Here is a 27,071-nt window from a genome sequence, read left to right on the forward strand (position 1 = left end):
CCCCCAGCCTCCAGACCGGGGCCCTTCCCGAGGGCGAGCTGGAGGGGCCGCGGCGGCGGGAGCCGCCTGGGCCCCGCGGGCGGGCCAGAGCCGGGCTGATGCCGCGGGTGCGGGCAGGCCCCGGGCTGATCTCCCGGGACAGGTGCAGACAGAGTCCGCGCCAGCCCGGGGTTAGTCTCCGACAAATGCCCTGCGCCGTTTAACGGGCTCGGGCCCGGAATCGCCGAGGCAGAGGCTCCCCCGCGCGCAGCGACTGCGGAGCAGCGCAGACTGCGCCTAACAAAGCCCTGTGTTCTGGAGCACTTCCTGCGGGGAGCGAGGGGAAATCACGGCCTTGGCCTCTCCACACGAGACAGGACCGTTTCTAAATAGAAATTACAGCAATAAAACCCAGCCGTGCTAACTCTGAGCTCTTTCCTTTGGCAGCCAGGAGAAATAGATATGATTGTAGGAAAAGACCGAGAGGGTTTCTTCACCAATGGTCTGACCCTTGGTGCAAAGAAGTGTTCTGTGATCAGAGATAGCCTGTATGTCGATGGTGACTGCACAATGGACATCAGGACAAAGAGTCAAGGTGGTGAGCCGACATATAATGTTGCTGTAGGCAGAGCTGGACGAGGTAAGCACCCTTTTCTTTGCCTTCAGATCGCTAAATTACGAAATGTGACCCTAAGCATAGATGTTAACTATTAAGAAAACCGAATTCCTGTATTTAATGGCTAATTCTGGGAAGTGATGCAAGGGGGTGGATGGCAGTGCTCTAGCTGAGTTCTGACTGGGAATTACACTCATCTCCGTTTCCAGCTGCACCCCAGCCCGGCACCAGGCTGTGCAATGGTTAACAAGTCCCTGACAAGCAGGAAAAAGCAGGCTACAGCTCCAAGTAGGCTTAGCTGGTATTCCATCACTTGATACCTGAAGCTCAGGATGGGTCTGTTAATGACAGGCTGTGACTGCAGCTTTCTTTTTGTAAATTGCTTGATGGAAAGTTTATTCTGCAAAAATGTGACTCTCATGTATGAGCTGCTCCTACTTATAGAGTTCTACACTAACTCTTTTTGCATTTCCTATTGAGCCTGCTGAAGTCTGTCCGGGCAAAAAAACCCCATCCAGTTTGGTACCACTGAGAAGTGTGCTTCATGCTCATACACCTGCTCCTTGTGCTCTTCATTTAACTTCCAGTAAAACCCATTATGGGGCAGCTACTCATCTGGGATATAAAATACTGGCTGGGAGTGGTGTGCCTTATGTTGCGAACACCTGGGCTAGCGTTTTTGGGCTGGCTGTTGAACAGGTTCATGAGTGACAAGACTTCTGCTTATAGATGTAAAACCAAAGGCAGAGCAGGTGTCTGTAGGCTAAAGCCCAGGGCAGGGATGCAGGAAGAGGGTTGGCAGCACTGAAGTGAAACAAGCAGAGTTCTGACTTGTGAAATAGCAGTGAGAACTGTCTTAAGCTTTTATGAGCAAATTGCTATGGAAATAGTATCATAGAGTCATTAAAGTTGGAAAAGCCCTCCAAGATCATAGAGTCCAACCATTCTCCCAGTGCTGCCAAGGCCACCACTGACCCATGGCCTCAAGTGCCACAACCACATGGCTTTTAAATCCCTGCAGGGATGGGGACTCAACCACTCCTCAGGGTAGCTTGTGCCAGGGCTGGATAACCCTTTTGGTGAAGAAATTTTCATGATTTCCAACCTAAACCTTCCCTGGCGCAACTTGAGGCTCCGATGTATGATCACATGTAGGTAGACTGGCTGCAGCATTCCCGGCTTGGTGAACAGTCCCTGGCCTGTGGCAGCCCAGTGCTCACTGTGTCCCTCTCCCTGCTGGGGGACATCTGATGGCAGCTCACAGTGGCAGTTGCTGGTGAGGAGCCTCCAGTATTCCTTTTACCAGACAATCTGGGACATCTTGCTGGAACTGGGGGAGTGGGGAGAGCCCTCAGCATGACAACTGTCCCTGCGTTTTGTCTCATGTAAAATGTGTGGTTTATAGTTGTGTTATTGCATGGAAGGTTTCAGCCCAACTCAACCTTTGCGGTTTTTTACCAGCATCAAAGCAGTTACTCTGGTTCCTATACCAGCAGTGACTGCTGCAGCACAGATCATGGGAATTTCCTTTTGCCACTCTCCAGTCACACTTGTGCACACACTGCACCCCTGCCCCCACAGGCGTTTAAACTACAGCAAGGATTTCCTTGCTGGGTGATGACTGATGGTGAGAGACACTGTAATGCTTTTCTGATAGCTGGTGGCATTTTTCTTAGTAGTGAACTCTTACAACTTCCATAGTTGGATAAAATCCCTGAGGATAGCTTGTAGCCCTGTCTACATCTGTGTTTTAACAAAACTGTTAAACCAGCCTTAATACCCAAATACTAAATCTTGAATTTGAGGGTGTTTACTGCACTGCCTAAAACTTGCATTATTTCCATGTCTAACACACTTTTTAAAACTTTTTTCTTTTCTCTTTCAGTCTTGGTCTTTGTAATGGGCAAAGAAGGGGTCCATGGAGGCGGATTGAATAAGAAGGCATACTCAATGGCAAAATACTTGAGAGACTCTGGGTTCTAGTTGTTAGGCAGACTGTTAAGTATTAGGGGAAGATTGCTATTAAACTTTCCTGGCGGTGAGCTTTAAACCTTACATTCTGGAAACTTTACTAGCAATGCAGGGTGATGGGGTATGAACCTGTGTCTCCTTTGTATCCCTTTGTTGGTGGGGAAAGGTGTTCTTTTTTTTTTTCCCCTTTAATTCTTTTCATTTCTGTTTCGTTTCCTTGTGTACTCCAGCATTGGTTATAGTCATGGGAAAGGAAGGTGTCCATGGAGGGACACTCAACAAGAAAGCATATGAACTGGCTTTATACCTGAGGAGGTCTGATGTCTGAGCAGCCTCTCCCCATCCACCTAGCAGCTGTCTGCACCACCACCCGCTTGTGCTCAGTGCTACCAGACCGTAGATGGTAGTTTGTGGTTTTTTATTTACCCATTTCCTACTGTCATAACTCCAGTTCCCCCTCGTTCATCTCTGTAACCACTGTAGGTAACCGAGCCCGTCTGGCACCACCACGATGATGATATGCATGATAACTTGAAACTTGGGAGGGGAACATGCCAAGTGTAGGCTCTGCTTTGTCTTAGCAATTAGTGTGATATTGACAACTAAACCAAGATACTAAACAAGGTGCCGATTGTACAATCTAATTTGATCAATGCCTCTTCAGCACTTTGAGCAAGTCACAGCTCACTAGTCTTCCTTTCACAGAGCATGGTTGGGAGGAAAAAAGTGCGTGCATATCTTCACTTCTGTCCCTCTCTTTGTTTCTGTTTTTTAAACCCATGTGTTTGCTTACACCCATTTTTATAGTGCCTGGTTTGTTTAACCAATTTGCCACTCAAAAGCTATTAATGTCACATTAGTTTTGTCATTGCACTTCACTGCAGGCTTAAGTCTCTTACGTTTTCTTGATGATGTCTGAAGGTTGTACTGCTTAACAAGTGCAATCACAAAACTATGAAAGGGTACAGATGCACTTCCTCCCATGACCTTAAGCCACCATCCTAGGGATTCCCCAGACATTCCATCATTACAATAGCTCAGGCACTTTTTTTTTTTTTGCCAGCTCCTGTTCTGTAGTTGACTTGTGCAAGGCTGCCACTGTGGCCACTAGCTAGCCTGGCATAACCAGCTGGAGTGTGTCTGGTTTCAGTTTCTCATAGGACCAATTTTAATTTGCAGCTTGGGGGTTGGGGGGGGGGGGGGTTGTTGTTTTTGTTTTTTAATATGAAACTGCAATGTCATTGTGGAAAACTGCCACCTTCAGCTACCCTGGGAGCTCTGACTGGCTTCAATCTTTCTGCCAGTTCACTCAGTGGTGCAGAGTTTGGCTGCTCTGAAGCCACTGTTTGGATGAAGGTTGGTAGTTTGTAAGCTAAACTGTCAAAATACCATTTCAAATTTAAAAATCTTTATCTGACCTGTCACACCCTTGCTGCAGAAATGATGGAGTGAGCTGCCTTGTGCACGAGTCATCTGAAATGTCTGTAACCAAACTCAGTTCAGGCACGGTTCTGACTTGTATGTCCATTGCAAGAACTGCAGAACTCTGTATACTAAAGAATAAATGGGAGATGGTAGTGGTTGGAATAACTGACTTGGCTGTCTTGTGATGAATTTTTTAATATGTATTCTGTGCCATACTATTGTTTAAAAAAAAAAAAATGAACTGTTGCTATTGTGAGATGGATTTTAACTGACTCTGAGGGTTTCTTTTGACTGGCACTACCTTAGGGACATTCTAGTATTTGCTTCTATTGTTGGGCCTTGTGGATAATGTACAGATTTAAACAAATTCTTGTTGCTGATTTGTCCATTTCTTTCCCTGCACTTTGTTACATCTGGGATACAGTCTAACTCATCTGATTTAATATGCATTTCAAAAAATGCCATAACTATTAAAAACACCTTGTTTACAGACAGATGAAATAAATTTATTCCAACCAAACAAAACCAGACTGTTGGTAATTTTTCCCCCCCCCACACCCAGAAATCCTCTGAGACCTTCAGGTCTAAGTGCAGATTTAAGTTTTGCAGGACAGCAGTAGTATAATAATATGATAATTAGTGAGATAATATGACGTCAGTCAAAAGCCAGGCAGTCTTTGAGGTAGATCTTAATTTAAGAGATGATTTCTCATCTCTTTAATACCACATTTATCCAGCTCTCTGGTGTGGGTTTCCCCTGCCCTCTGAATGCCCAATACACCATTCCTGAAACAAGGTGAAAGAGACTTCGCATAGGACCTGGCAAAGGAGTCTGTGGTGGCCTGCCCAGGTCAATACACCTAGCGTGGGAATGTGCTCCCCTCACCCAGAGGAGGGGCAGATTTAAAGTCTCCATTACCTTACAGGATTGCACCTGTATTTGCTACTTCGGCTGAGAACTCCTAAAAACACAGGCCCAATGGGATGTGATGGTGAACCCTAGAGCTTGTGGGATGGGAGGACAGTCAAGCCCAGATCATGGGACACGAATCTGTAGAAAGGCTCTGCCATCTTAGGCCCTCAAACTAGTCAGGTGCTTCTGGATAGGACCTGGAAATGCCTTTGTTCTCCCCTCCTTCCCCCACACCTTCATCTTCAGTGTCAGCTGCACCTGGCTCCTCTGCTTGGCATGAGAGCTGGGTCTAACTAAAACCTTCCTATATATAGTGTTCATATTCTCCCACTGCCAAGTGGCTCTGTGTCTGAACTGGATCTCCCAGTGCCAAAGTTAGAACGGACCAACACACCCACAGCACAGAGCAAATGCCTGTTCAGCAGTAACTGGTACAGAGGATGCTAATCTGCTTCCCCCATAAAACACATGTGAAGCTGTGCTCAGTGTCTTAACACAAAGTTGCACTCACCGTTTGACTGCAGAACTTTGTTTCTCCCTGGTTAGGAGGCTGACGGTAGCATGTTCCCAAAGCTGCTTCTGTGGTAAGGCCAGAGTGGATGGAATTGACTGTAGCACCACCTCAGAGGCAGAGCAGCTGCTGGCAGCACACACCAGGTACTTGTCATCACATTCCTTAGTGTGACATTGTTCCTTTCTGACCAATTCCCCTCTCTTGAGTGGGTGTATGTCACCTGGACACTTCTGCTTGGTTAACAATTAGGTGTTGTTCAAATGAGTTTTTCAAATGCATTTTTGGTGAATTTTCCTAGCATAAATGATTGCAGGCATTAGAATTACGTAAGAGCGTATATTACAAAGTTTAGGTCAGTTCATGGTTCTGGAACTCCAGTTTTTGGGGTGCCTGGATTACAACAATGAATAAACATACGCGCAGCAACTGCGGGGACCTAGTTTAAGAAACATCTTTCAGCTTAGTAATTAATTTTCAGAAACCATTTTCCCATTTGGACTTACCTAGACATATGCATGATGAAGGGGAATTTTGCCTGATGAAAATACACCACTACACTGATTGTCATTACCCCACGGCTGCTGGCAGCAGTGGTTTGGAGATGAATCATCCTTTCATTATGATCCTTTTACTCATTGTGCAAAATAAACTTTCCCTCCTCTCAGCCAGGCCCAGAAAACAGATCTGCATTGCACCGTGTGTGGCTGCATGGAGTGTTAAGTCAGAAGTCGCATCTGGGACCACCTCACCTGCCATCGCCTGTCCAGGGTTCCAGCACTGGGGCTGTGGCTCTGCAGGCGCTGCCAGCTGGGTAGGAATTGTTCAGAGTACCCTGGTCCTCCTTCACGCTCCCCCAGGCAAACTACATGTACAGACTCTGGCCAGTCCAAACTCCTCCTCAAGCTAGAAATGAACAAAAATGAAGGTTTTCTGCATAACTCAGACCCTCTTCACACAGCACTGGTCAGTGCAACTCCTTGTACTGTGATTCACAGTATGACGCAGGAAACATCTGCTCAGAGATCCCAACAGTTCCATGTTCTTCATCTTCAAAAGCACTTCAACCTCAGTAATGTAGGCCGAGTACTCAAGGTCTCAAGTGATGCAAAAGTTCAATAAACTGGTTTTGATATTTAAAGTGGAAAACATGTTTATTAACATTCTTTCAAGCTTTCCTTAGTCAAGGCCATATAAAAAAAATCTCCATTTGAGTATATGCATGGTTTTACTTTCTACATAGTTACAGAGGTATTATATAGAATCTACCTTTTTTGTGATACACTGGTAAGTACTGAGTTCTGTGAGACAGGTGTAAGCACTTGTTTTCAAATTAGGTACTTGAAAACAATTTTTTATATACAATTTAGCAGACTAATGCAGCATAAAATGCTCTTAGTAAGAGGTACATGAGCCAAGGATCAATATAATACTTACCTAAACTTCTTTTTCTATATGGAACAAAACAAAACCTCTGTCTCAGTTGTTTCCCAACTGCCACCTCCTCACTGGAAACCAGACAATGAAGTAGTAGCAAGGAGGGACAATTAATGTGCTTATGGTGGACCTGACCTTGTGAATTGCTCAAAACTAAACGTAGAGTCTAGGCTTCCTCATCCTGGGAATTGCTCAACGTAACTGCTTAAACTCAGCTACTATGGCAAACTCCAAAGGATTATTTGGAATCACTGCTTTGAGATAAAAGTGGAATTTCTTCTGCTTTGTTTTGTTTTGACATACCAGCACACAGAATATTGATCTGTTCTACATTTTCCTTTCAGCAGTGGTGACAATTTTTAGGAAAACTATACAAACATGCAAATACAGTTTTTGTTGGGCCTAAGGGGTAACACATATCTACATGTAATAAATATTGCTGTCAGGACGACCCAGTTGTAGCTATGAAGTAGAAATAAAAGTACTTCCAGAGAAATCCCATTTCAACAAGAGACATTTAGAGTCTGTGATATTTCTATTGATATAAACTATTAACATTATTCGTTAGCATTGTGAAGTCCAGTTTAACTGTTGGTTTTGAGAAGACAGAATGTGTGACTGAATACCTGAATCAAAAATAAATCTACCTGTAATGATTTAACCAGAGTACTACTACATGAACTGCTGCTCCTATCAAAGAAACCAAATGGATTACAGATTAAAGAGATTCCCTATGCAAAGGTTTGTAAATAGCCTTAAGAACCCTTTTGTTCATACACCTATAGGTCATTAGTAGTCTCAGACAGTGTTTGCCACTCTGTACTCCCTGTCCTCACTGGGCTGCAGCTGAACCACTACACTTTCTTCATTCATCCCATTTTCCGCATCACTGCTATCAACATTGTCATTGTCATCCTCCTCATACTCCGAGGACTCAGTCATGTTCTGATGGGAGTGGGACTCCGACAGAGCCCCAAAGGACTGTGTGCTGACCGAGGCCAAAGGTCTGAGCAGAGGAGTGTTCTCAGACACTTCATTCTCCTCTTGGCTGCTGTCTGTCTCCGAGTCAGAGTCCCCCTGGGAAGGGACCACTTTCTGCTTACACACAGGACAGGTTTTTTTTGTTTTTGTCAACCATGGGTCCACACACTTGCAGTGATATGCTGTTAGAAAACAAAATACAAGGACATCATTATCACAGTGAAAAGGACAGGGAAACCTGCTAACCCGTGCTTCTCTTCAGTGACACGGGAGAATTTTAGTCCGAAGTTTGTTGGCACATAACCTGTAGCAAAACACCTGATGATTAGGATCTCAGTCACATAGGTATATGCAATGAGTACCTGTGCTCTCTACTGAGTGAATGAGAGCAGTAGTAGAACAGGCCACATCTGACAACAAATTTTAAAGCTTTTTGAGCCATTCCATCCCTTTGCAGCAGGCATGCCCACCATCATCATCCTCACATTGCCTCTCACCTCCACACCAACACGTATCAAAGCACCTCATTATTAAATGACATTACCACATGATTTTGTGGATCTTAAATTAGGTCTGCAATTGGCCCTGCAACTAGACTGGCCGTGTTTAAAAAAAAAAAGTATTTAAGTGTCTCACTTATGGTATTAAAAACTCATCTCTTCTTTCTAAGAGAGACTTCTACTTGGCAAAGAGCTCATATTTACACAGCCTAGCAATGTTATGTTTAGTATCTGGTCAAGCACACTGGCAACATGTTCCCCACACGAACTGATGGTGGTGGTTGGTGGTGTTCAAGTTAAGTTACCTCTGCAGTCCCCCACTGAGAGAGGCACCATGGACCTGTTCTTTCTCTTCTGAGAATTCCTTGTTTGTCAGCCTAGTTTGAAATTGGTTTTATGACTGAGGTTCTAAAAAGCTCCACCTGTCACCTGCTGTGCTGGCTGTGTATAGAAGGCTGTAACATCTCTGCAGTGGGCTGGACTTGAGAAAGACTGACACAGGAAAATATTTCACTAACTGACTTCCAAGTGCAGTCAGGCAGTGGTGTGCATGGCTGCAGACTCCAGGACAGACCCATCCCTTCAGCTGCACCTCCAGGTCACAAAGAACTCCATTTTGTGGTTTATTTGTTTTGGGGAAAGTGAAAGCCTATATTTTAAATGGAGGAAGTATTACAATGAATATGGGTATTTAGGGGACAGCATCAAGCCCGGATTTTCTTTCATGAGTACATCCAAGGAAAAATGCAAAGTGGGAATACTAGCATTTTAGCTTTTAAAAAGAGATAGCAAGCTTTCACTTTTCCCACTTTGTACATTCATTCTTGAATATTAGCAAAAAGAAATTTTATAAATCACTCACTAAACATTCTCTGTGGGTTTTGGACAATGTTTTGGAAAGCTGTTTCAATCTAAATTCAAACCTAAAATACAGCTGCTTACCATGAGAGCATGGAAGGATCCTGAGCTTGTCTCCATCCTCATATTCATCCAGACAGATGGCACACACATCATATTCATCTCCTACAGCACATAACTGAGAATTAGTTTGACTTTAAAGGACTGGCAGCAGACCCTTCTGACACGCACATGCGCTCTCCCGCCTTGTTCCTCAGGCTGAAGGAACCACCACTTCCCCCTGCCCACGCAGGGCAGTTCCTGCCAGCTGCAGAGCTACTGCTGAACTTTTCACATCTCTGGAACTAGAGCTCATTCACTTAAGGTTAATAAAAATATTTTAAACTGTGTGAAGTGCTATCTCTACAACATTTTTTCATGCTTATTGAAAATAAGGTAAAAGGATTTAAAATATAGCATTCACTTTACTATACAGGTTTTAATACATTATTGACAAAACTTAAGGCAGAAAAATAGCAACAAAGAAAACTGGATAAAAAATAAGAATAATAATCAAGAATGACACTCTGGCTGCAGGAAGAAGTTCAGTGTTTTGTAACTCAAACTTCACAAATGGAATACACAGCACCTACAGTACTGACACAGTGTAGGTTGGTGTGGTATGTTATATGACCAAAGGAGAGACAATTTCTAGAGGTTAATGCATTCCCATTTCATTTTTTTTTGTCAAGGGTTTTACAACATGCTCCTTCCATCAGTTCCCATGGCTCTTTCCCTTTTCCTGAAGACAATGGCCTCCAGACCTGCTCCAGTCCTGCAGTGGCTTCAGCCCAGCTACTCGCTTCCCCCAAGGGACAGAAAAAAGGGGCAGAAGGAGAAAAGTGAGATAACTTTTGAGAAAAAGATAGTTCAATGGGTAAAGCAAAAGCTGCACACAAGCAGAGAAAAATAAGGAATTCATTCATTGCTTCCTATCAAAGTTTTGAGACCAAACAGCAGCAAGCAGAACAACGCAGTGAGAGAACAAATAAAATTCCATGGTTTGGTTCTTAAACCCTCTTCCTCAAAACACGTGGATTGTCTCTCTCCAGGCAAAGTCCTGAACCTTTTGGTGCCTTCCTTACCTCTCTGCACCCAGGATTCTCTTCTGGGAAGTACATATGAGCTCTGTGGAAAGGGACAAGAGTGCCCTATCCAGGGCAGCCCATAACACAGGTTAGGGCACTTCATGAGTGCCCTTTATAAGATACATAAGTAATGAGAAAACAGGATCAAACCTAGCAGGGTCACAAGGAAGGTAGGCCATTTCCAGAATTAAAAAAATATGGCACATCTTCTCTCCTTGGACATTGCCACAATAGCCAGGAAAGTTCTGTATGTGACATGACTGCTCCTGGTCAAGTAAAGGCAGCGAGGATTAGCAGAGAGAGCTGGTAAGTGGAAGCTGTTCCTGGTAGTGTTGGAAGCTCATTAGGCTGGAGAAAACTTACTGGTACTGTCCTGTTACAAAACTGCTTTGGAGCAGTATTGATACACACCCAAGGTGCATATCAGTTACAGATATACAAGACACGATTAACTAGCCATTATCCAGAGGGCATCTGGCATAGTAGAGAGAAATCTGTAAATCTGGAATAATGGCACATGAATTAAATTTAGTACTATAAGACGCAAGTTACATCCTTGGGAATTTTTAGCTGGGATTTCATCAGTTATAAACATTTGAGAAGAAACAGGGTGCAGTGATTGATCACTAGTATTCCTAATGTGATAATACAAACGGGAAAAAGAAAACTGCTGCAGTAGGACACATTTAGAGCAGTCCTCCCAGAGGTCTAAGTACTGTTCAGTCCTTAACATGGCCCTCCACATCCCTCAAAGATTAATTTAAAAAGAAACAAAGAAAGATTATGATCACATAGCAGAGAAACTACTATGCAAGGAAAATAATTTTTAAGAGCCTGATAATTTAAACCTAGCCATCTGAGGGCTGAAAGAGGATTCAGCCTTCTCTATAAACACCACAGAGAAAGAATCCCATGGTCAGAGAGAAGCTGAAGGTGTGGGGGGAGTGGGGGGAAGACCATCATCTGATCAGGAATCATCAGGTTGGAGGTGAAAATAAAACTTGACCACTGCAACAGTGATACTCTGAATCAGCCTTTCAGGACACTCAGCTAGAAATTCTGGTAATGGGACAAACCTCCCCCTTTCCCTAAATCTAGTTTTACATCAAGGCTTTAGATGTGTGACACAAATTCCTAAGAGAACAGCATCTGGGAGGAGATGGAAATGGGCTCCCAGAGTTGCAACTGAATGGTCAGACAGGAAAGTTTCCTTAACGTCTGCAAAAGTTGGTGAACTCTTCTTTCATATACCTCTTGAATTCAGACCCATCTGGTGCTGCTACTTTCTCCTGATGGTACTTCTCCCATTACACCATGAGCATTGTATTCACACAGCTGATCCTGATTGTCCTAGTGCAGTGCTGGACAGTGATGTCTCCCCTGAGGCAGCCACTTGCTCCTGCTGCATGCTCCCCTGACCATGAAGTGTTCTTTAGGTGTGCAAACCCCGAGAACAACCAGCCTGGCCCAGCCCGTCTGTACCCATCACATGGCGGTAAGCACATGTGGCAGCAGCTTTCCCATCACTTTATGGACAGGTCTGGTTGAAGGACTGGACATTCACAGGTTCAAGTGCTCCACTTCATGTTAGTCCATCTCATCACATGGGCAGTTATCTGCCCAACACGTGGTGCTGGGTGCCTGTGCCCTGGTTACACACTGTGCAGCAAGGGAAGGCACCAAGGACAGCGCCTCAGGGGAAAAAAGGGGTGTGGCCCACCTTGCCTAAGGTTGGACACCCCAGATACATCCTGCAGTACTCGGGGGGAATCCAAAGAACAGTGCCGGAAAGTGACAGCTATTCTCAAGCAGGCTCATCTCCCCAGGGCATGCCCTGGCCAAGAACAGCAGCACCCTCAAAAGAAAATGACACAGCAGTGGAACTTCACACTTGTGTCTATGACAGGTAGGTACAGGTAAAGTTTCCTGCCACCACAGATATTCCTCCTACTCCTGCCACCACAGGTATTTCTCCCACTCCCGCCAACACTGCAGTCCAGGCCCTCGCCATAAAGCAATGTCCGACAAACCCTTGTCCCTGTTGCTCCAGCAGCGGCCACAGTGTCCATCCGCTGCAGTCCACCTACTCCTCACCTCCCACAGGTCATCACACTTGCAATTAACTGGTGCTATTTCCAGGTCCCTTCTCTCCCTGTGGCTTGGGGAAGGGAGGCAGATTCACACAGCAGCTGAGATCAGGGACACGGGCCCTCACTGGCACCCAGGATTTCTTTCTCCTGGACTAGTTCCCAAGCTGTTTCAGCTCCATGACCACATGCCCCTCAAGATCTAATTTAATTTCTAAAACAGACACTTTTCAGATATCTTTTTCTCAAACTCCCATTACTCTAATTTAGAAGCTAACTCAGAACCACCAAAAGAATCATGAAAAAATGAAGTATGGACATAGCTGCAAAATAAAGTATCTTAGCTAAATAAACTGTGTATGGAGAGTATTTAGTAAGCAAAATTACCTTCTAACTACTTGGCACATATAAATAAAAAAGAGTATTTCAGAAATACAGAATTACCTACCCACACACGTATGTGTGGTTTGAGCAATGCAAAATGCAAAACTACATCTGAGACTTTGGCAGAGTTTCTGTTATGTTTTCTCTATTAAACCATAACGAATTGTGCAGTCACGCAGACGGGTCAGTAATGAACAGTAATTAGACCACTTATAATCCCATTTTCAGGGAAAAAAATAATCAATTTAGGCATACGTAATAAACTGCAGAACTCCACTTACTGAGACAAAGCTCTTTAAAAGTCATTGAGACACACCTGTCACCCACTATTGCTCAATCACATGTATCTGCATATACGTACACAGAAAGCCAACACACATGATACCTGAAAATATGCATTTACGTAAAATGACATGCCCTCTTGCAGCTTACTATTTGTCATAGGTTTGGGCTTTTTACCCATGTGTACACTAAGTAGTTCAAAGACAACTGTATGAAGTTGAGCTCCTCTTTGACACTGACACCTAACAAAACCACTTCCGTTTTTTAAAATCTTGTGGTTGTAACAACACCCAAATTCTGGATTCTTTATCAGACACCTCACCACTCATTACGATTGAGTGTCAAAAGTTACAATGTAGAAAAAAACTCCTCCATTTATTTTTCCCTAAATTTTCCCTGAATTTATGACATTTTCTTTCAAGAGTGAAAGGCTACACTCTTTAATTTCATTGCATTTCAGATCTAAAAATCATTTCAGTCCTGGCCTAGATTCCATTTAGGTGAAAGTTAAGACAGCTTGGAAATAATATATATGTTTATGAGGATAAATTCTGTAATACCGGTTCACATCTGAGCTATTTTCTTCAGAACATTCAGACTTGCTACCGATCATATTACAGGCACAGTAAATGACTCTTTTCTGCTGTGTTCACTTTGTTATAAACACATCATATATGAGTTCTCAACTCCCACTGACTTTTGTGTGACCAAAACAAACCATTTTATAAAGAACCACAATACAGGAACTGCCCCAAAACCCTTTTAGTGTAGAAAACAGATTTTTATACAGTCTATGTTCCATTCTGTGGAATTACTCAAAATGAGGCCTGTTGACTGGAACTTTGCAGAAAGCCAACGGCATATATTTTTGTTACCGCATTCCCTACTTGCCACAGAGATGTTCGCAACAGCGGGTATCTTGGTATTAAATTTGAATTGCTCTTGCCCTCACAAAAGTATTGTGATTGACTGAAAGGATCGCTCCTCTAGGAAGGTAAAGAAATTACACCCTCAAGATAGCTTTGTTTCTATACTCTACAATATCAGGCAACTTATATGTCACTAGTATTTACCAGTTTCCAGATGAATAATTATAGAATCATTAAATAGACTGAGTTGGAACATCATCTATTCCACTACCCTGCAGTGAGCAGGGACATCTTTTGCTAGGTTATGTTGCTCCAAGCCTCATTCAGCCTGCCCTTGGAATGTTTCAGTGATAAGGCAGCCATAAGCTCTCTGGGCAACCTGTGCCAGTGTGTCACCACCCCCACTGTAAAAAAATTACTTCCTTTTATCTAGCCTGAATCCACCCTCTTTCAGTTTAAAACCATCACCCCTTGTCTTATTGCAACAAGTCCTGTAAAAAGGTCTGTCTCCACCTTTCTTATCAGACAGATCTTTTCAGGCACTGGAAGGGGTCTAAGGACTCCCTGGAGCCTTCTCTTCTCCAGGTGAACACCCCCAGCTCTTCCAGCCTGGCTCCAGAGCAGAGGGGGCTCCAGCTTTCAGAGCATATTCGTGGCTTTCTCTGGATCCCCTCCAGCAGATCTACATCTGTCCTGTGCTGATGATTCCAGAGCTGGATGCAGCACTGGAAGTGGCAGTTCCAAATAAAGGAAATACTGCAACAGAGGGGCTGCTGTGGTCACTGGTAATGGGAGTACAAGGAAATTTAATGCAATTTCTGCACTGATTTTTTTTTAAGCAATGTTTTTATGCTCAGCCACAGTCTGCACTGCTCCTATTAAAGAAGTATTAGAACTCCTCTATTTCAGCAAGAACAGGGTCAAGCCAAATGTTTTGTATGCTTTCACTCCAAACTCTACTATCTATTTAAAGTGTACTCAAAATTACCTCTGAAACTTAATATGCCTTTGATTTAGAGGGTCTTTGGTGTTAAAAACAATAGGCTCCAATTAGTTAGACAATGAATGATCCACTTGCCTTTCTTAAACTTATGTACGGGAAGTTTCTTAAGTTGATCCTTCCTAAGTCGATTCCTTCTTGCTCTGTGTCTGTCCTGAACAAATTTTGTTATCTGGAAACAGACATAAGATAACATGAACAGTATGTTAAACCAATAAAAAATACAATAGAAGTTTTGATTTATGAAGCTATGCAGTAAGTTGGTCAAAAGGGAACCCCAGCTAACATAGAATAACCTCTTCCATTGCCTGAACGTAAGGATGAAGCCAAACAAGCCTAAAGGATGTTCTCCATAAACATGGCACTTGGAACTGAGAATACACAAGGGGTTTTTTTGGAGGAAAGAGAAAGAAAAAGGTATGTCCATACTCCATAAAATAATGGCCATTGCTGTAATCCTCTACTGAGGCCTGTGAAAAGCAGGAAGCATATTTACACAGCAAAACACAATTCAGTAAGTTTGAATAGTTTTCCTTACAGATTTAGATAATTACAGCTGTTTTAGAGAATTAGTCCCACATTCATCAGAACTGTTTTCATATTATCTAAAATAGTAGGTTGGGGATGAGTAAAAGGTTTGCTTTGAGTCATTGTTACATGTTATATTATCCCATACCGAGATAACTAAATAACTAAAATAACTAAATAACTAGTAATACCAAGCTCTCTAAATAACTATAACAAAGATTCTATTTCCATTTTCTTAGCAGTCCCTAATGCTATTTCTGTTCAATTTCTAAATCTAGCACCTGTGATATGACATTCTTTTTTAAATATGATGACAAGCAAACAAACAAAGGATACTTGAATCTAAACTGTTCGTTCAGACTCTTTCACCACAGTTGAACAATAAACTGTATGCACAAACTGCAGTTTTTCTCGTGTAATCCAGATCCTTAGTAACAATCAGAGTCTCACATGAATCTCCTAGTTAAAAACAAGATTGTCTCAAAGAGGCAGGGACAGAATTAGTAACGAATGAGGACCAAATCCAGCCTGGAACCTCCCTGGGATCAATTTCACTGCACTAATTAATTGTCCAGTGCTCTAGTCTATTGAGATGTCTCTGTGAAGGCCTCTCTATACGCCAGGGAATCAGCATCTCCTAGTTTAGTATCCTTGGCAAATTTACTCAGTGTGTACTCAACTCCTCTGTCCAGGTTGCTGACAGCAACACTGCAGAGAACTCGCTGTAAAGCTGAACCCTGATGAGCACCAGTGACGCCCAACCACCAGCCAGGTGTTACCCCCTTCACTGCAGCTCCCTGAGCCTGACCCTTTCGACAGCTCACCCATCGTCCTGTGTACACAATTAGCTTTAATGGGGTGGTTTTGTCCAGCAGAACACTGAAAAAGACAGTAAAAGCTTTGCTAAAAAAAAATTCATCTCTAGGTGATCATTCTGCTTTGTTTTCAGAGAGCTGCTGCAATTGCAATCGGCCCAAACATGCCCAGGATTGTCAATGAAATATGTAACTTGCAGTGCAAAAAATACTAATGCAGAAAAATATTTTAAGTAATTGTTTATAGAACAGTTGATGCATTATTTTCTTTTTATTAAAAGGTAAAATAATAAATTGGGCACAGATCACAAAAAATGGGATGCTAAGTATCCTGAAATAATATGTAGCTATGCTATCTTACCATTTCAAGAAAAGATGTCCCAACTGAGAACCTCTACAGGCAATGCATGTGCTGAGATCTACGTGCTGTGCTGTGAGGCTCTGTGCTCACACACTTGTAACTACATCTGCAGTACAAAGCAGTGAGCTCTGCACTGTGGAACAGTGGGGACTAATGATTATTACGTTTGGTAAATCGGGATATCCCCTCGGTGTACAAGAGTACAAGGACAGGTCACTCTGTATGGGGCCAAAAAGCAAGCACTCATGGAGTGTAAGATTGACAGTGAGGACAATTCCTATAAGCAGTTACATGCTAGGGAGAACATCCAAAAGGCTCCTGATATTCCTTTGACAAAATTCTGCACCTGTTTGTTTTATTGAGGAACCAAATGATTACAGGTAAGCATGGTACAGATATGTGCAGTACACATAGCTTCACTCTTCCTTTACTGTATACTTTCCTTTAACTTCAGTGTGTGACAGTTCCCTGATGATTTGAAAGAAAAAAATATTATCAGAAGAAGAAACTTACCATAAATATGACAATGAGGATAAGACAGATCCCTACTATTATTAGGAAAGGGATTAAGTAGTACTCCAAAGGAAGACTGAACTCTGGGATTAACACAACATGGCCACTGTGGGGAGGAAGAGATAACACTTTCTAAATTAATGAGAATTTAATGAACAAGTTGAAGAACAAATACAATAAAAAAACCCAAAAGATTGTCATTAGACACACTACAGGAATCCTACCTGTGCACAACAACATAGAAAATACAGTCTATACCCACACAATATAAAGCCAATTAAGTAAAAGGATAAAACTGTTTTTTGAGTTAAAACTATTTACTGACCTCAATCAAATCTAGAGAAACTAGGAAAACCACCTCATGGCTGCTTTGACAGCAGAATGAAAAAAATATAACATGACTATCAAAAGATACAGTGAAATCATTCTTATTTACTAAAGCATGACAGGTTGCTCTCAGGCACAAGATTTCACCTGGAACACCTACAACCTCTGTCATCATAACATCCTATTTTAAGGCCACAAATATTCAAAAGAGACAATGATCTAATGCAAGGAGTAACACAGCTGCATGTGAGTTAACCTACCCTTTTTCGTAAGTAAACTCCTCTTTAAGAGAATTAGCTGACGTCTCACCAATAAAGACAGAAGGAATGTCAATCTTCTTTAAAATCTCAACTGTATAAAAAAAAGCAGGAAAATAAAACTATTATTACATGGACAATCTATGGGTACTCAATATATACAACCTGAACATTATGAGGCTATCACAACAGGAAGACATATAGTGACATAGAGACCAATGGACATGCATGTTACAGCTTTACTTCATGTAAGTACTATTATTTTTCCTACACAATTTCTAGGGAATTTATTGCAGGTAGAAAAATCAAAATTCCTAATGGAATAGTTAAAGGGAGCATAAAACCAAAATATGTTGACAGAAGAGGATCATAATTTTAACCAGAACACCATTCTTTACTCATATTCAAGCAAATCACACAGTTCCATTGATTTCCAGAATTTCTGGAAACTTACATGATTTTGTGATCTGATTCTGTAAGTTTTAATTAATCTGTCTTCCCTCCTTTTCACCCCAAACATAAATAAACATACTGGAAACAACTGTGGCTAGATAAGGTCAAAAAGAAGAAAGAAGAAAATTAACAAGTCCCACATCTTTATTTCAGTCCCAAGAAACTGGATGAACTGTTGTCTTCTCTGTTTACCAGTGAAGGTAGTAATAAATGAAAACTTATTGAAAGATAAATCCCATATTCTAGAAAACCTTCTCCTCAGCTTCACTTTATACTGATTCTCCCCCTAATGCTTCGCATTTAAGGCTCAGAGTAACCTGAGTTGAGTCCATCTCAAAGCAGTCAGGTTCCCCAAGGCAAAAGCACACATGGCTGAACAGTACCTCACACTATGAGGTCTGTGTTTGTTGCGGACTTGTTCTACATTTTGGTTACTCAGTGAAATCTGAAAATAAGATTCACATGGGTTGAGAATTCATTAAACCCCCTTTCACGTAACTGCCTGAGCTACTCAGCTCCCATTTAGTTTGTCAAAGTTCATTCCTACTTTACCCAATGGCATTTCCACTGGAAAAAAATTTATTTTCCTCTTATTTTCCTATTCCATATTGAACAAGTTGAAAAACTGGACAAAATAAAGAAATGCCACAAAGAAAGCAGTAACAGCACTAGAAACACAAAGCTCATACCACAGAACAAACCCAACATTCTGACTAGATTTCAAGATGTTCTGAACATATTCACTCCATGAAGGTTAAAACTGGAACAGCTAACACAAGAACCAAATAGTAAATGGTGCATCGGTCTTTAAATACTTTTTTTCCAACTGAAAAACTGCAAGTAAGTGCACATGATATACTAGAATCCATTTGTCCAGAGAACAGGAAGATGTACCTAACAGTGCAACAACAAACTGGAATGACTATCATGGATGAACTTCATGATCTTAAAAGTTTTTTCCACCCTAAAGGGTTCTATGATTCTAAATACTAAAATGTCATATTATAAAGGGTTCCATGATTCTAAATACTAAAATATCATATTATAAAGTTTTTCCTTCCAAATGTGAGTTTTCTACTTTTCCTATATTTCTACTTAATTAACAACACACCAGCTATTTTCCACATCAGTAATATAAATCTAGCCCAGAACACCTGAACTAAAATTTGAAGGAAAATTAAAAGAAACATTCAGAGAAGGCACAAGTCAATGTATTTGTTCCTATGCAAATATCTCCTGTTACTAAATGTTAAAAGCAGGAGGATTTCTCTGGGTTTTTTGTTTAGTTTGGTTGTGGTTTTTGTTTTTGTGGTGGTGGTTTTGTGGTTGAGGTTTTGAGGGGGTTTTGGTGGTGCTGCTGTTTCCAGTCGGTGAAATGATATTCAAACAGGAGAGAAGAAGTGATACCTGTACTTACTGTCGTTGGATCCCATGCTTATGAGGTCATCAGAATCAACATTGTGAACTATAGCTGCCTTGTATCCAGCTCTCTGGGCATTTAAGACCTGTAAGCCACACAAAATACTTACTGGAAAGAATATTGCTTCCAAATACAGTGACTGTGAAAGTCTGCTTTCTGAGATAAGGTACACTTTGACAAAGTGATTAATATGAACATAATTTGCACTTATAAACCAAGTGTCACCTTTCAAAGCAAAATTGTATCATTATTCTTATACTCATGTAGTTATTTTTTTAGAAAGCCATTTTAATATTGTCTGCAGACAGACTATCTATATATATTAAAAATAGAATTTAAAACTTTCTATGGGTAGTTAAAAACATTTGATTGCAATTGAAAATAAAGGCACTAACTTACTTTGGTAATCTAGAAATTACCACTTGATAGTTCATGAAGTCAGATGAGCAGTATCTTTTCTGTGCTTTAGAGATGGGGAATATCTCACCTGAAAGCCTGGGTATAAGAAGCTTTCTCATGGAGAAGTGCAAAATTATAACTACAGGTACAAAATTATTAACATCCTGTGTACCAGTTACATTACTAATACAGACTCCCCTTTTCATCAATACAATGAAAATCCAAGGTCCATGTAAATGGCATTTACTGCAGTGACTATTACCAACATAAACTTAGCTAAATTACAACTGTTCATCTTGGATATTGCTTTTACTGCATCCGCCACAGTATAAAAAACTCATTGCAAGCTGCAAAAAGCACTTAGAGCACCTTGAGAAACTTTTGGTTTCATCCCAACAACATTGATTCTCTTCCCATATTGCTAATGACTATATTTCAAACATCAGAACAATGTTACTGGAAAATGCAGAATAGACACCTTGAGAAATCCCAATATTACAAAAAACCAAAAAAAAAAAAAAAGTAAATCCATTTCAGATGTTAACATACATGCATGGTTGGGAGTTTGGCCAATACTGCATCACCCCAGAGAATATCCATAGTGCATACATAAAGAAATCAAGAAAAAACTATGTACCTGCACTTGTCATTTTCAACATAAAACAGAAAGAGAGAGACAACTTTCAATTTTTGTTAAAATATGCATTCTGTCGGTCAAGTAGTTGATGGGTAATCCAGCTCACATCTCAGCACACATGCCACTTTCTGGCAGAAACTTTAAGGGAAAATGCTGTACTATGCATGCAATTATACAGTGCAGTACTGCAGGAGTATTAACAATATACTAAAGATGTGGATTCGCTGGGCACAAAGTATGCAGATACCCATGCTCACCTTGGAAATGCTGATCCACTTGCTACTTTGCTCTTTGTCTAACAAGAAATGAGTGGGAACCCCCTTTCCTATCAACATACGGAATATAAAACGTAACCAAAAATTCTTACATACAGAGCTCCAGTGACATAATCCATAAAGGACTGACTATGGAGACCTCTCAACGGCAATGCAGAAGTCTTCCAAATTCAGACCTGTTCCTTTAACCATGTCTCCAGAAGCAATACTGTCCCGTCAGTGTATGGACAACAATTAGACAGACAAAGAGGACATGGAACAAAAGGCAAGTAGCCATTTGTCCCCCTTTCTTTTCCCACTGAGCCATATGCACACGCGGTGGCAGGATCCCCAGGACAGGCTATGTGCCATTCCCAAGTCTGATGTGAAGGCAGATTACATGCAGTGAACCTGCCTCTGCAGGTGCAATCTACAGTCTACGTAGAATTTATATGTTTCAATTACCACATAACTGAACTTACCACACAGCAGCAAAAGCAAATCCAGCTGAATCTCTTTTCAGTTCACGAAAGTGAACAACAAATTGAAGAGCCCTGCTTTTCTTAAGACATCCTTAGCTGCCCCATTGTATCAGGTTAATTTCCAAGAAAACCACAGTCAAACACAAGTCATTCTAATTTTGCATTTTTAAAATCATAGAATGTTAAGGGTTGGAAGGGACCTTAAAGATCAAGTGGCTGGAGCATGTCCAGAGAAGGGAATGGAACTGGGGAAGGGTCTGAAGCACAAGGAGTGGCTGAGGGAGCTTGGGGGCTCAGCCTGGAGAAAAGGAGGTTCACAGGTGACCTTCTCACTCTCTACAACTCTGACAGGAGGGTACAGCCAGGTGGGAGTAGGGCTCTTGTCCCAGGCAACCATCAGTAACACCAGGGGACACAGTCTTAAGCTGTGCCAGAGGACATGAGGAAGAATTTCTTCACAGAAAGGGTGGTAAAACATTGGAAGGGGCTGCCCAGGGAGGTGGTAGTCTCCATCCCTGAAGATGTTTAATGAAAGACTGGACACGGCACTCAGTGCTCGGGTGTAGTTGACATAATGGTGTTTAGTCACAGGTAGGTTATTGGCTGGACTTGGTGAGCTCTGCTTTATCTGTCTGGAGACAATAAAATTCTCCCTCCCCTTCGTATCAGTATCTATTCCACTGTTAGTGACAGATATTTTTCTGAAGCACCTCTGAAACAGAGGGTGAGGGGAAATCAAATCTTACCTTGACATCAAAGTTGCACTCCAGCCTTCGGATTAACACAATAAAAGCACCAGAGGAGTTGTCTCTCAGAGGAGGTGGCGCTATAGGCTCACATGCATTCTCTGGTTTGGAATTTATTAGAAATCCCTAGAAAACAGGAACAGAAACAGAAGCTTCATTTCTCTTTAACAAAAGGGGGTTGATAGGCAAGTATATGGAAAGAAAACTGCACATTTTCATACAATAGCTAAACAAATTCTTATTATCAGCTCAGTCCTATACCATAGCAAGATTTCTGCTACTTCCCTGATTACGTATTTTGATTCATCAGAATCTTTATGTCTGTAAAGAATTAGAAAGTTTGAAAGAAAATACAGTTTTTCTAATCCCATCATACTCAGACTTTGCAGTGTAACGCAAGATACAATAAGATGGCATATACTACATTAATATAGTGTAACTATTATTCAAAGACATATGGAGGTTAATCAAGAAATCAGAAGTACAATGGCCTAAGAAGCACCAACACAAACTCAGAACTCACCAATTAACAACAGAACACAAGCAAAGTTCCATGTATGACCCCAGCACCGACCTAGCATACAAAATAGTTGGTTTGCTGTGATAAGAAAAGATCACTCAATAAGCTACAGCTGAAAGCTTCACAGAAGTAGGAAATTCTGGCAATATCGACTTTGAAGCAATCTTTCAGTTGTTTTTAGGTGGCTGAGCTCTCCACCACTGAAAATGTCGAAGTAGAAACTCTCATAACCTCACACTTTACATCTGCTGAAAACTTCTACAGCTTCTCTCACAGGAAGCACGCTCACCTGAATATGGGATGTGCCGGCATGAGTTCCACTCCCCAATGCTGCGACTTCAAGGCTGACTACTCCCTTCAGCCCTCCTCCCCAGTGCCAGAACTACTCCGTACTGCCACACACAACAGTGCCAGTAGCACACGAGGCACATTGTACAGCACTGCCTGTCCAAACTCTGAAGGGAGTGGGCTGGCCCTTTTCCCCTTGGTAGAATGGGCTTGCTTCCTTGGTCAGCTCTCTAGATCACCTGAGAAGGAGCTTCTTGATTAGCTAGCTTAATGTTAGTTAATTAACTATTAGGTTGCTTTTAACTAGTCTCCCCTTTGTTAAGTCTCTTCACAACATATTGTGATACCAAACTACAGAAAAATCCAGACTGGACACCCAGAGAAGTTTTGCCTACCCTTCACATGAAATACCCTCTCTAACACTAATGCAGCAGAACAGCATTTTACAGAGGAATATTCCTACCAGACTTGCAAATTATCATATAGCTAAAGAGAGGTAAATTGCAAAAAAAAAAAAAAAAAAAAAAAAAAAAAAGTAAGTAGTGTGTTTCATGCAAATAAAGATCATGAGAACTTGCACTGCTGTGGGCTGAAGAAATTACTGCTACATGTCTAGATATATCCTAAGCTTTCAGTTTTCACCGACAGCTTTAGATAGAGATGTCATCAGCTGTTTAGAAATATATATAATAAATACATAATTGCATATCAATGTACAAGTTAACTGTCAGTTTAAATATATAGAATATGTGTAAGTTTTTATATACAGTTTATATACACAAACATAATACACATACACAAATATGTATGATAGTCTATATATACACAGCGTATATTTATATGAACCATCAGTTTAAACGTACTTTTAATTCTTTATATATAATCTTATACTTTAAAAATATGTTATTCATAAAGTTTAATTAAAATATAGAGAAGAAATTTTGTTTTGAGGAATTTAGTTTTGCAATAATATAATTTTTGGCAGAGAGGCTGCACCAGCAATCTTGTTCTTTGCCAAGTTCATGGTGACAGGGACAACACTACAAAGTCTGTAACAATCTAAAGCAATAACCACTGAAAATTTTAAACTGAGTTGCTGACAGCCAAATGTAGGTTGCTAAGGTTCCCCAATTCATACAGCACACACTGCTGGACTCACTGCACATGGCTCCATGCAAAGTCTTTTCTCGACTTTAACTAGGCTGGCCCTTGGGGAACCAACTGCATTCTATGGAGAGGTTTTACACGAATCACACAACACCGTGTTACAGATCAAGAAATGCATCTACAGAAGCCAAAGGCCAGCTATGATTGGACCATCTTGTCCTTAATGCTACCATACATTCTTAACTGTCTATAATCGAGGAACTATTTAACTGAGGAGTACTTACATTTATGCTTTGGTACCAGTTACCATAGAATCTGACAGATTGTGTTTTACAACTTGCATACTAATAAATCTTCATCACAAGCATTGAAAGAGTATACCATTTGCATCCTATTGTAACAAATATCATAGCAATTTTTAAAAGTAATTAAAACCTTAATGCAAAGAAAAAGTTTTAGTATAATATTCAGGTCTAAAACTCCATTTCTACACATGTGATGACATCTACCTTAATTAAGACACAGAGCTCTCTAACAGTTAAAAAGGTCAGAATCAAAGCTCCTTACATCTATTTTTGGTGTATTAAATTGGCTCACTACTTGGGTAAATCACTTAATCACCCCCTGATTCTCCATATAGTCAGTAAACAACTACACAGCTTTAACACACCTTCTCCCCATGATAACAGCCACTGGACATGGAAACGAAGCCTTCTTGAGGGGAACTGCAGAGAAATTCCTGAGTTACAGGAATTCTCACAGTACTTCATTACCCTTTGGGATTAAAAGGGCAACGTGAAAATAAAGAGTGATCCACCCTTTTACCTTAACACCAGCTTCTTTTTTTTGCATAGTGGTTACTCTCAACACTGCAACATTAATAATGCTGCAGAGGCAGTTTTGGGGCCATACGGCTACAGACAGACGTAACACAAAAGCAACTCCCTGCCCTCATGGGCTATTAATGGTCTCCATAGGGGTGTATATACAAACTCCCCTTCTCCAGAATTTGCAAGGTGGTCTGCCTAAATTTTTGTATACGAATTCTAAGCTGTAAAAGCATATAGATCTCAGTCATAAACCCTCATACAATGTTCAAAGGGACAGCAAGACAAATAAATCACAGCCGCATGACTGATTCCATGTAGCCACTTCCACAGCAAAAAAAAGTAAGGAAGCCTGAACTTCCCACAAGCCCTAAACTGCCTGGATGGCCAGACACAACCACCTTTCTCGCAGACAAGTGTTTCAATTGCCGGAGTGGAAGAGAAAATACATTTTATCCAAAATGAACAAACTTACTAACACTGACTGTACAAATGTGACTCTAAAGGAAACAAATGGTTCCTGTCACTGCAGAGCACCTCAGGTCAGGCAGCCAGAAAGAAGGAGCATGCCCCTTGGTGCTGAACTTGGCACAACACACCAAAAAGCATCAGCTGCGTAATCTCAGCAACAAACAGCCTCAGAGAATGTGAAGACTACAACTGAACTGGATATTCATCTGGCTTTTAAGTACTTTTCTAAGCAACAGGACTACGACACCAGTTCACAGTGTTAACATCACCATATGTAGTTTATTTTTAAACAATTTAGTTTCTACCTCCTCTATCTTACATTACAGAGATAAAAGGAATAAAAGCCTTCACACCAGTTACTACTGCCACCAGTATGTCTGGACAGCTACTACCTTAGCAGAACCCAGAAAGAGCAGAATGTGCCTTATCATCACTGTCTAAGGAAGATACATTTATTTAACCTCTCACAGTTCCTTCCCATTTTCCTTTCAACTTAATCTCTCTCCTGTTAATTTCACTCAGTCCACCTACACATCTTCCTGTGTTCAAAGTGAAGGTACTGACCACACTACAGACACGAAAAGTAATTATCCTGCTGCACAAAACATTATTGCTGCTGCATTTCAGAAGACATTGGGTCTTCAGAATTTCTAATCCAGCACAAAATAATGATACAGCCTAACCTGTATTCCCATGGCCATATCCATCTTGGACAGTTTTTGCACATTAATCATCTTGCATGAAGTCAATATAGTTTTTCCCTTTCCAGTTCCATTAACATCTGCAAACCTTTACATCTTACTTCTGTCTTCTCTAATCCTAGGTGCATTTTACAATTTCATATAGTATAAATACTTACATGTTTTTCCATGTCAATGAAAATGGGATTAAGAAAACTTAGAAAAAAATTTTTTGCTAACTCAATAGATGATCACTAGGTGAGCACTTTCTAAATGCCTTCTCTTGACAGTATTATGATCGCTTCTCAAGTCACAGCCCAGCATCCCTAGCCCAACATGATGCTATTTCAAGAAGACACTCTAACAGAAAAGTAACAAAAACATATATGTGTATCTGCATTTTCCCCACTTATTGATACAGAGTAAAATAAAAGAGCACTAGTGCAGCCCATCCTTGAAGGGGCACTGGAAGAATGGCCGGACCTTCTCACCTGCTATGGGGTATGGACTGCAATTGAAATGAAACCATGTAAGGAGAGGGTACAGGACCAATTACAACCCCTGCCCCTGGCCCCAGGGCTGGGCACAACGCACAGGCACCATGGCAGAGCTGCAGCCCCTGACCGTCTCTATTCAGCAGCTTGAGAAATGCAACAAGAGGAGCGAACTGACAACAGTTGTAACTTCCCAAAAAACAGAGCTACAATTGCTTTACACAGCAGAAAATGTGGGCCACACGTAAGGAAATCTCTCTTGCCTTGCCACCCTTCACAACATGAAAGGGCTTGCCAAAATATGACTGTATGGAGACAATGAATCTTCCAAATACATTTTTCAAAAAATTGTATCAGAACAAAATTAAGTCTGGCATCTGCTGATTCCAGTGCAAGGTAACTGACACCATGTATCAGTATTGCCATCAAAACAGAAACAACAGCAGCCTACCAAACTTACCTTAAATTTCCATTATTTACCTATTTTTAATTAATTCGTTAAAAATTTTCAACAAATTCTCCTTAAGTAGACAAAGACTACCAAAATCCTCT

At 41.2% G+C, this 27,071-nt stretch overlaps 2 protein-coding genes across 3 annotated transcripts in view; one reads left to right on the plus strand and one right to left on the minus strand.

Annotated features, from left to right (window-relative positions):
- The first annotated feature begins 98 nt into the window (after nucleotides 1-98).
- Nucleotides 99-4,516, plus strand: PFN2 (profilin 2). The gene is made up of 3 exons (XM_042042406.1): nucleotides 99-153; nucleotides 395-619; nucleotides 2,481-4,516. Exons 1-3 carry the CDS (start codon nucleotides 99-101, stop codon nucleotides 2,576-2,578), a joined length of 378 nt encoding a protein of 125 aa, XP_041898340.1. The 3' UTR covers nucleotides 2,579-4,516.
- Nucleotides 4,517-6,550: 2,034 nt separating this feature from the next.
- RNF13 (ring finger protein 13) overlaps nucleotides 6,551-27,071 on the minus strand; it is a 30,217-nt gene continuing 9,696 nt past the window's right edge. For both annotated transcript variants that reach the window (XM_042041725.1, XM_042041726.1), the window contains exons 4-10: nucleotides 22,133-22,258; nucleotides 19,612-19,699; nucleotides 17,745-17,835; nucleotides 17,158-17,263; nucleotides 15,019-15,112; nucleotides 9,276-9,356; nucleotides 6,551-8,015 (exon numbers count right to left, since the gene is read on the minus strand). In XM_042041725.1, coding sequence (XP_041897659.1) covers nucleotides 7,651-8,015; nucleotides 9,276-9,356; nucleotides 15,019-15,112; nucleotides 17,158-17,263; nucleotides 17,745-17,835; nucleotides 19,612-19,699; nucleotides 22,133-22,258 — 951 coding nt within the window. In that variant the 3' untranslated portion in view covers nucleotides 6,551-7,650. The remainder of the gene's footprint in view (nucleotides 8,016-9,275; nucleotides 9,357-15,018; nucleotides 15,113-17,157; nucleotides 17,264-17,744; nucleotides 17,836-19,611; nucleotides 19,700-22,132; nucleotides 22,259-27,071) is intronic.

Source organism: Corvus kubaryi, unplaced genomic scaffold (assembly GCF_017639235.1).
Source record: "Corvus kubaryi isolate FWS band 111438036 unplaced genomic scaffold, C.kubaryi_AGA036_p1.0 37397, whole genome shotgun sequence".
NCBI classification, from domain to species: domain Eukaryota; kingdom Metazoa; phylum Chordata; class Aves; order Passeriformes; family Corvidae; genus Corvus; species Corvus kubaryi.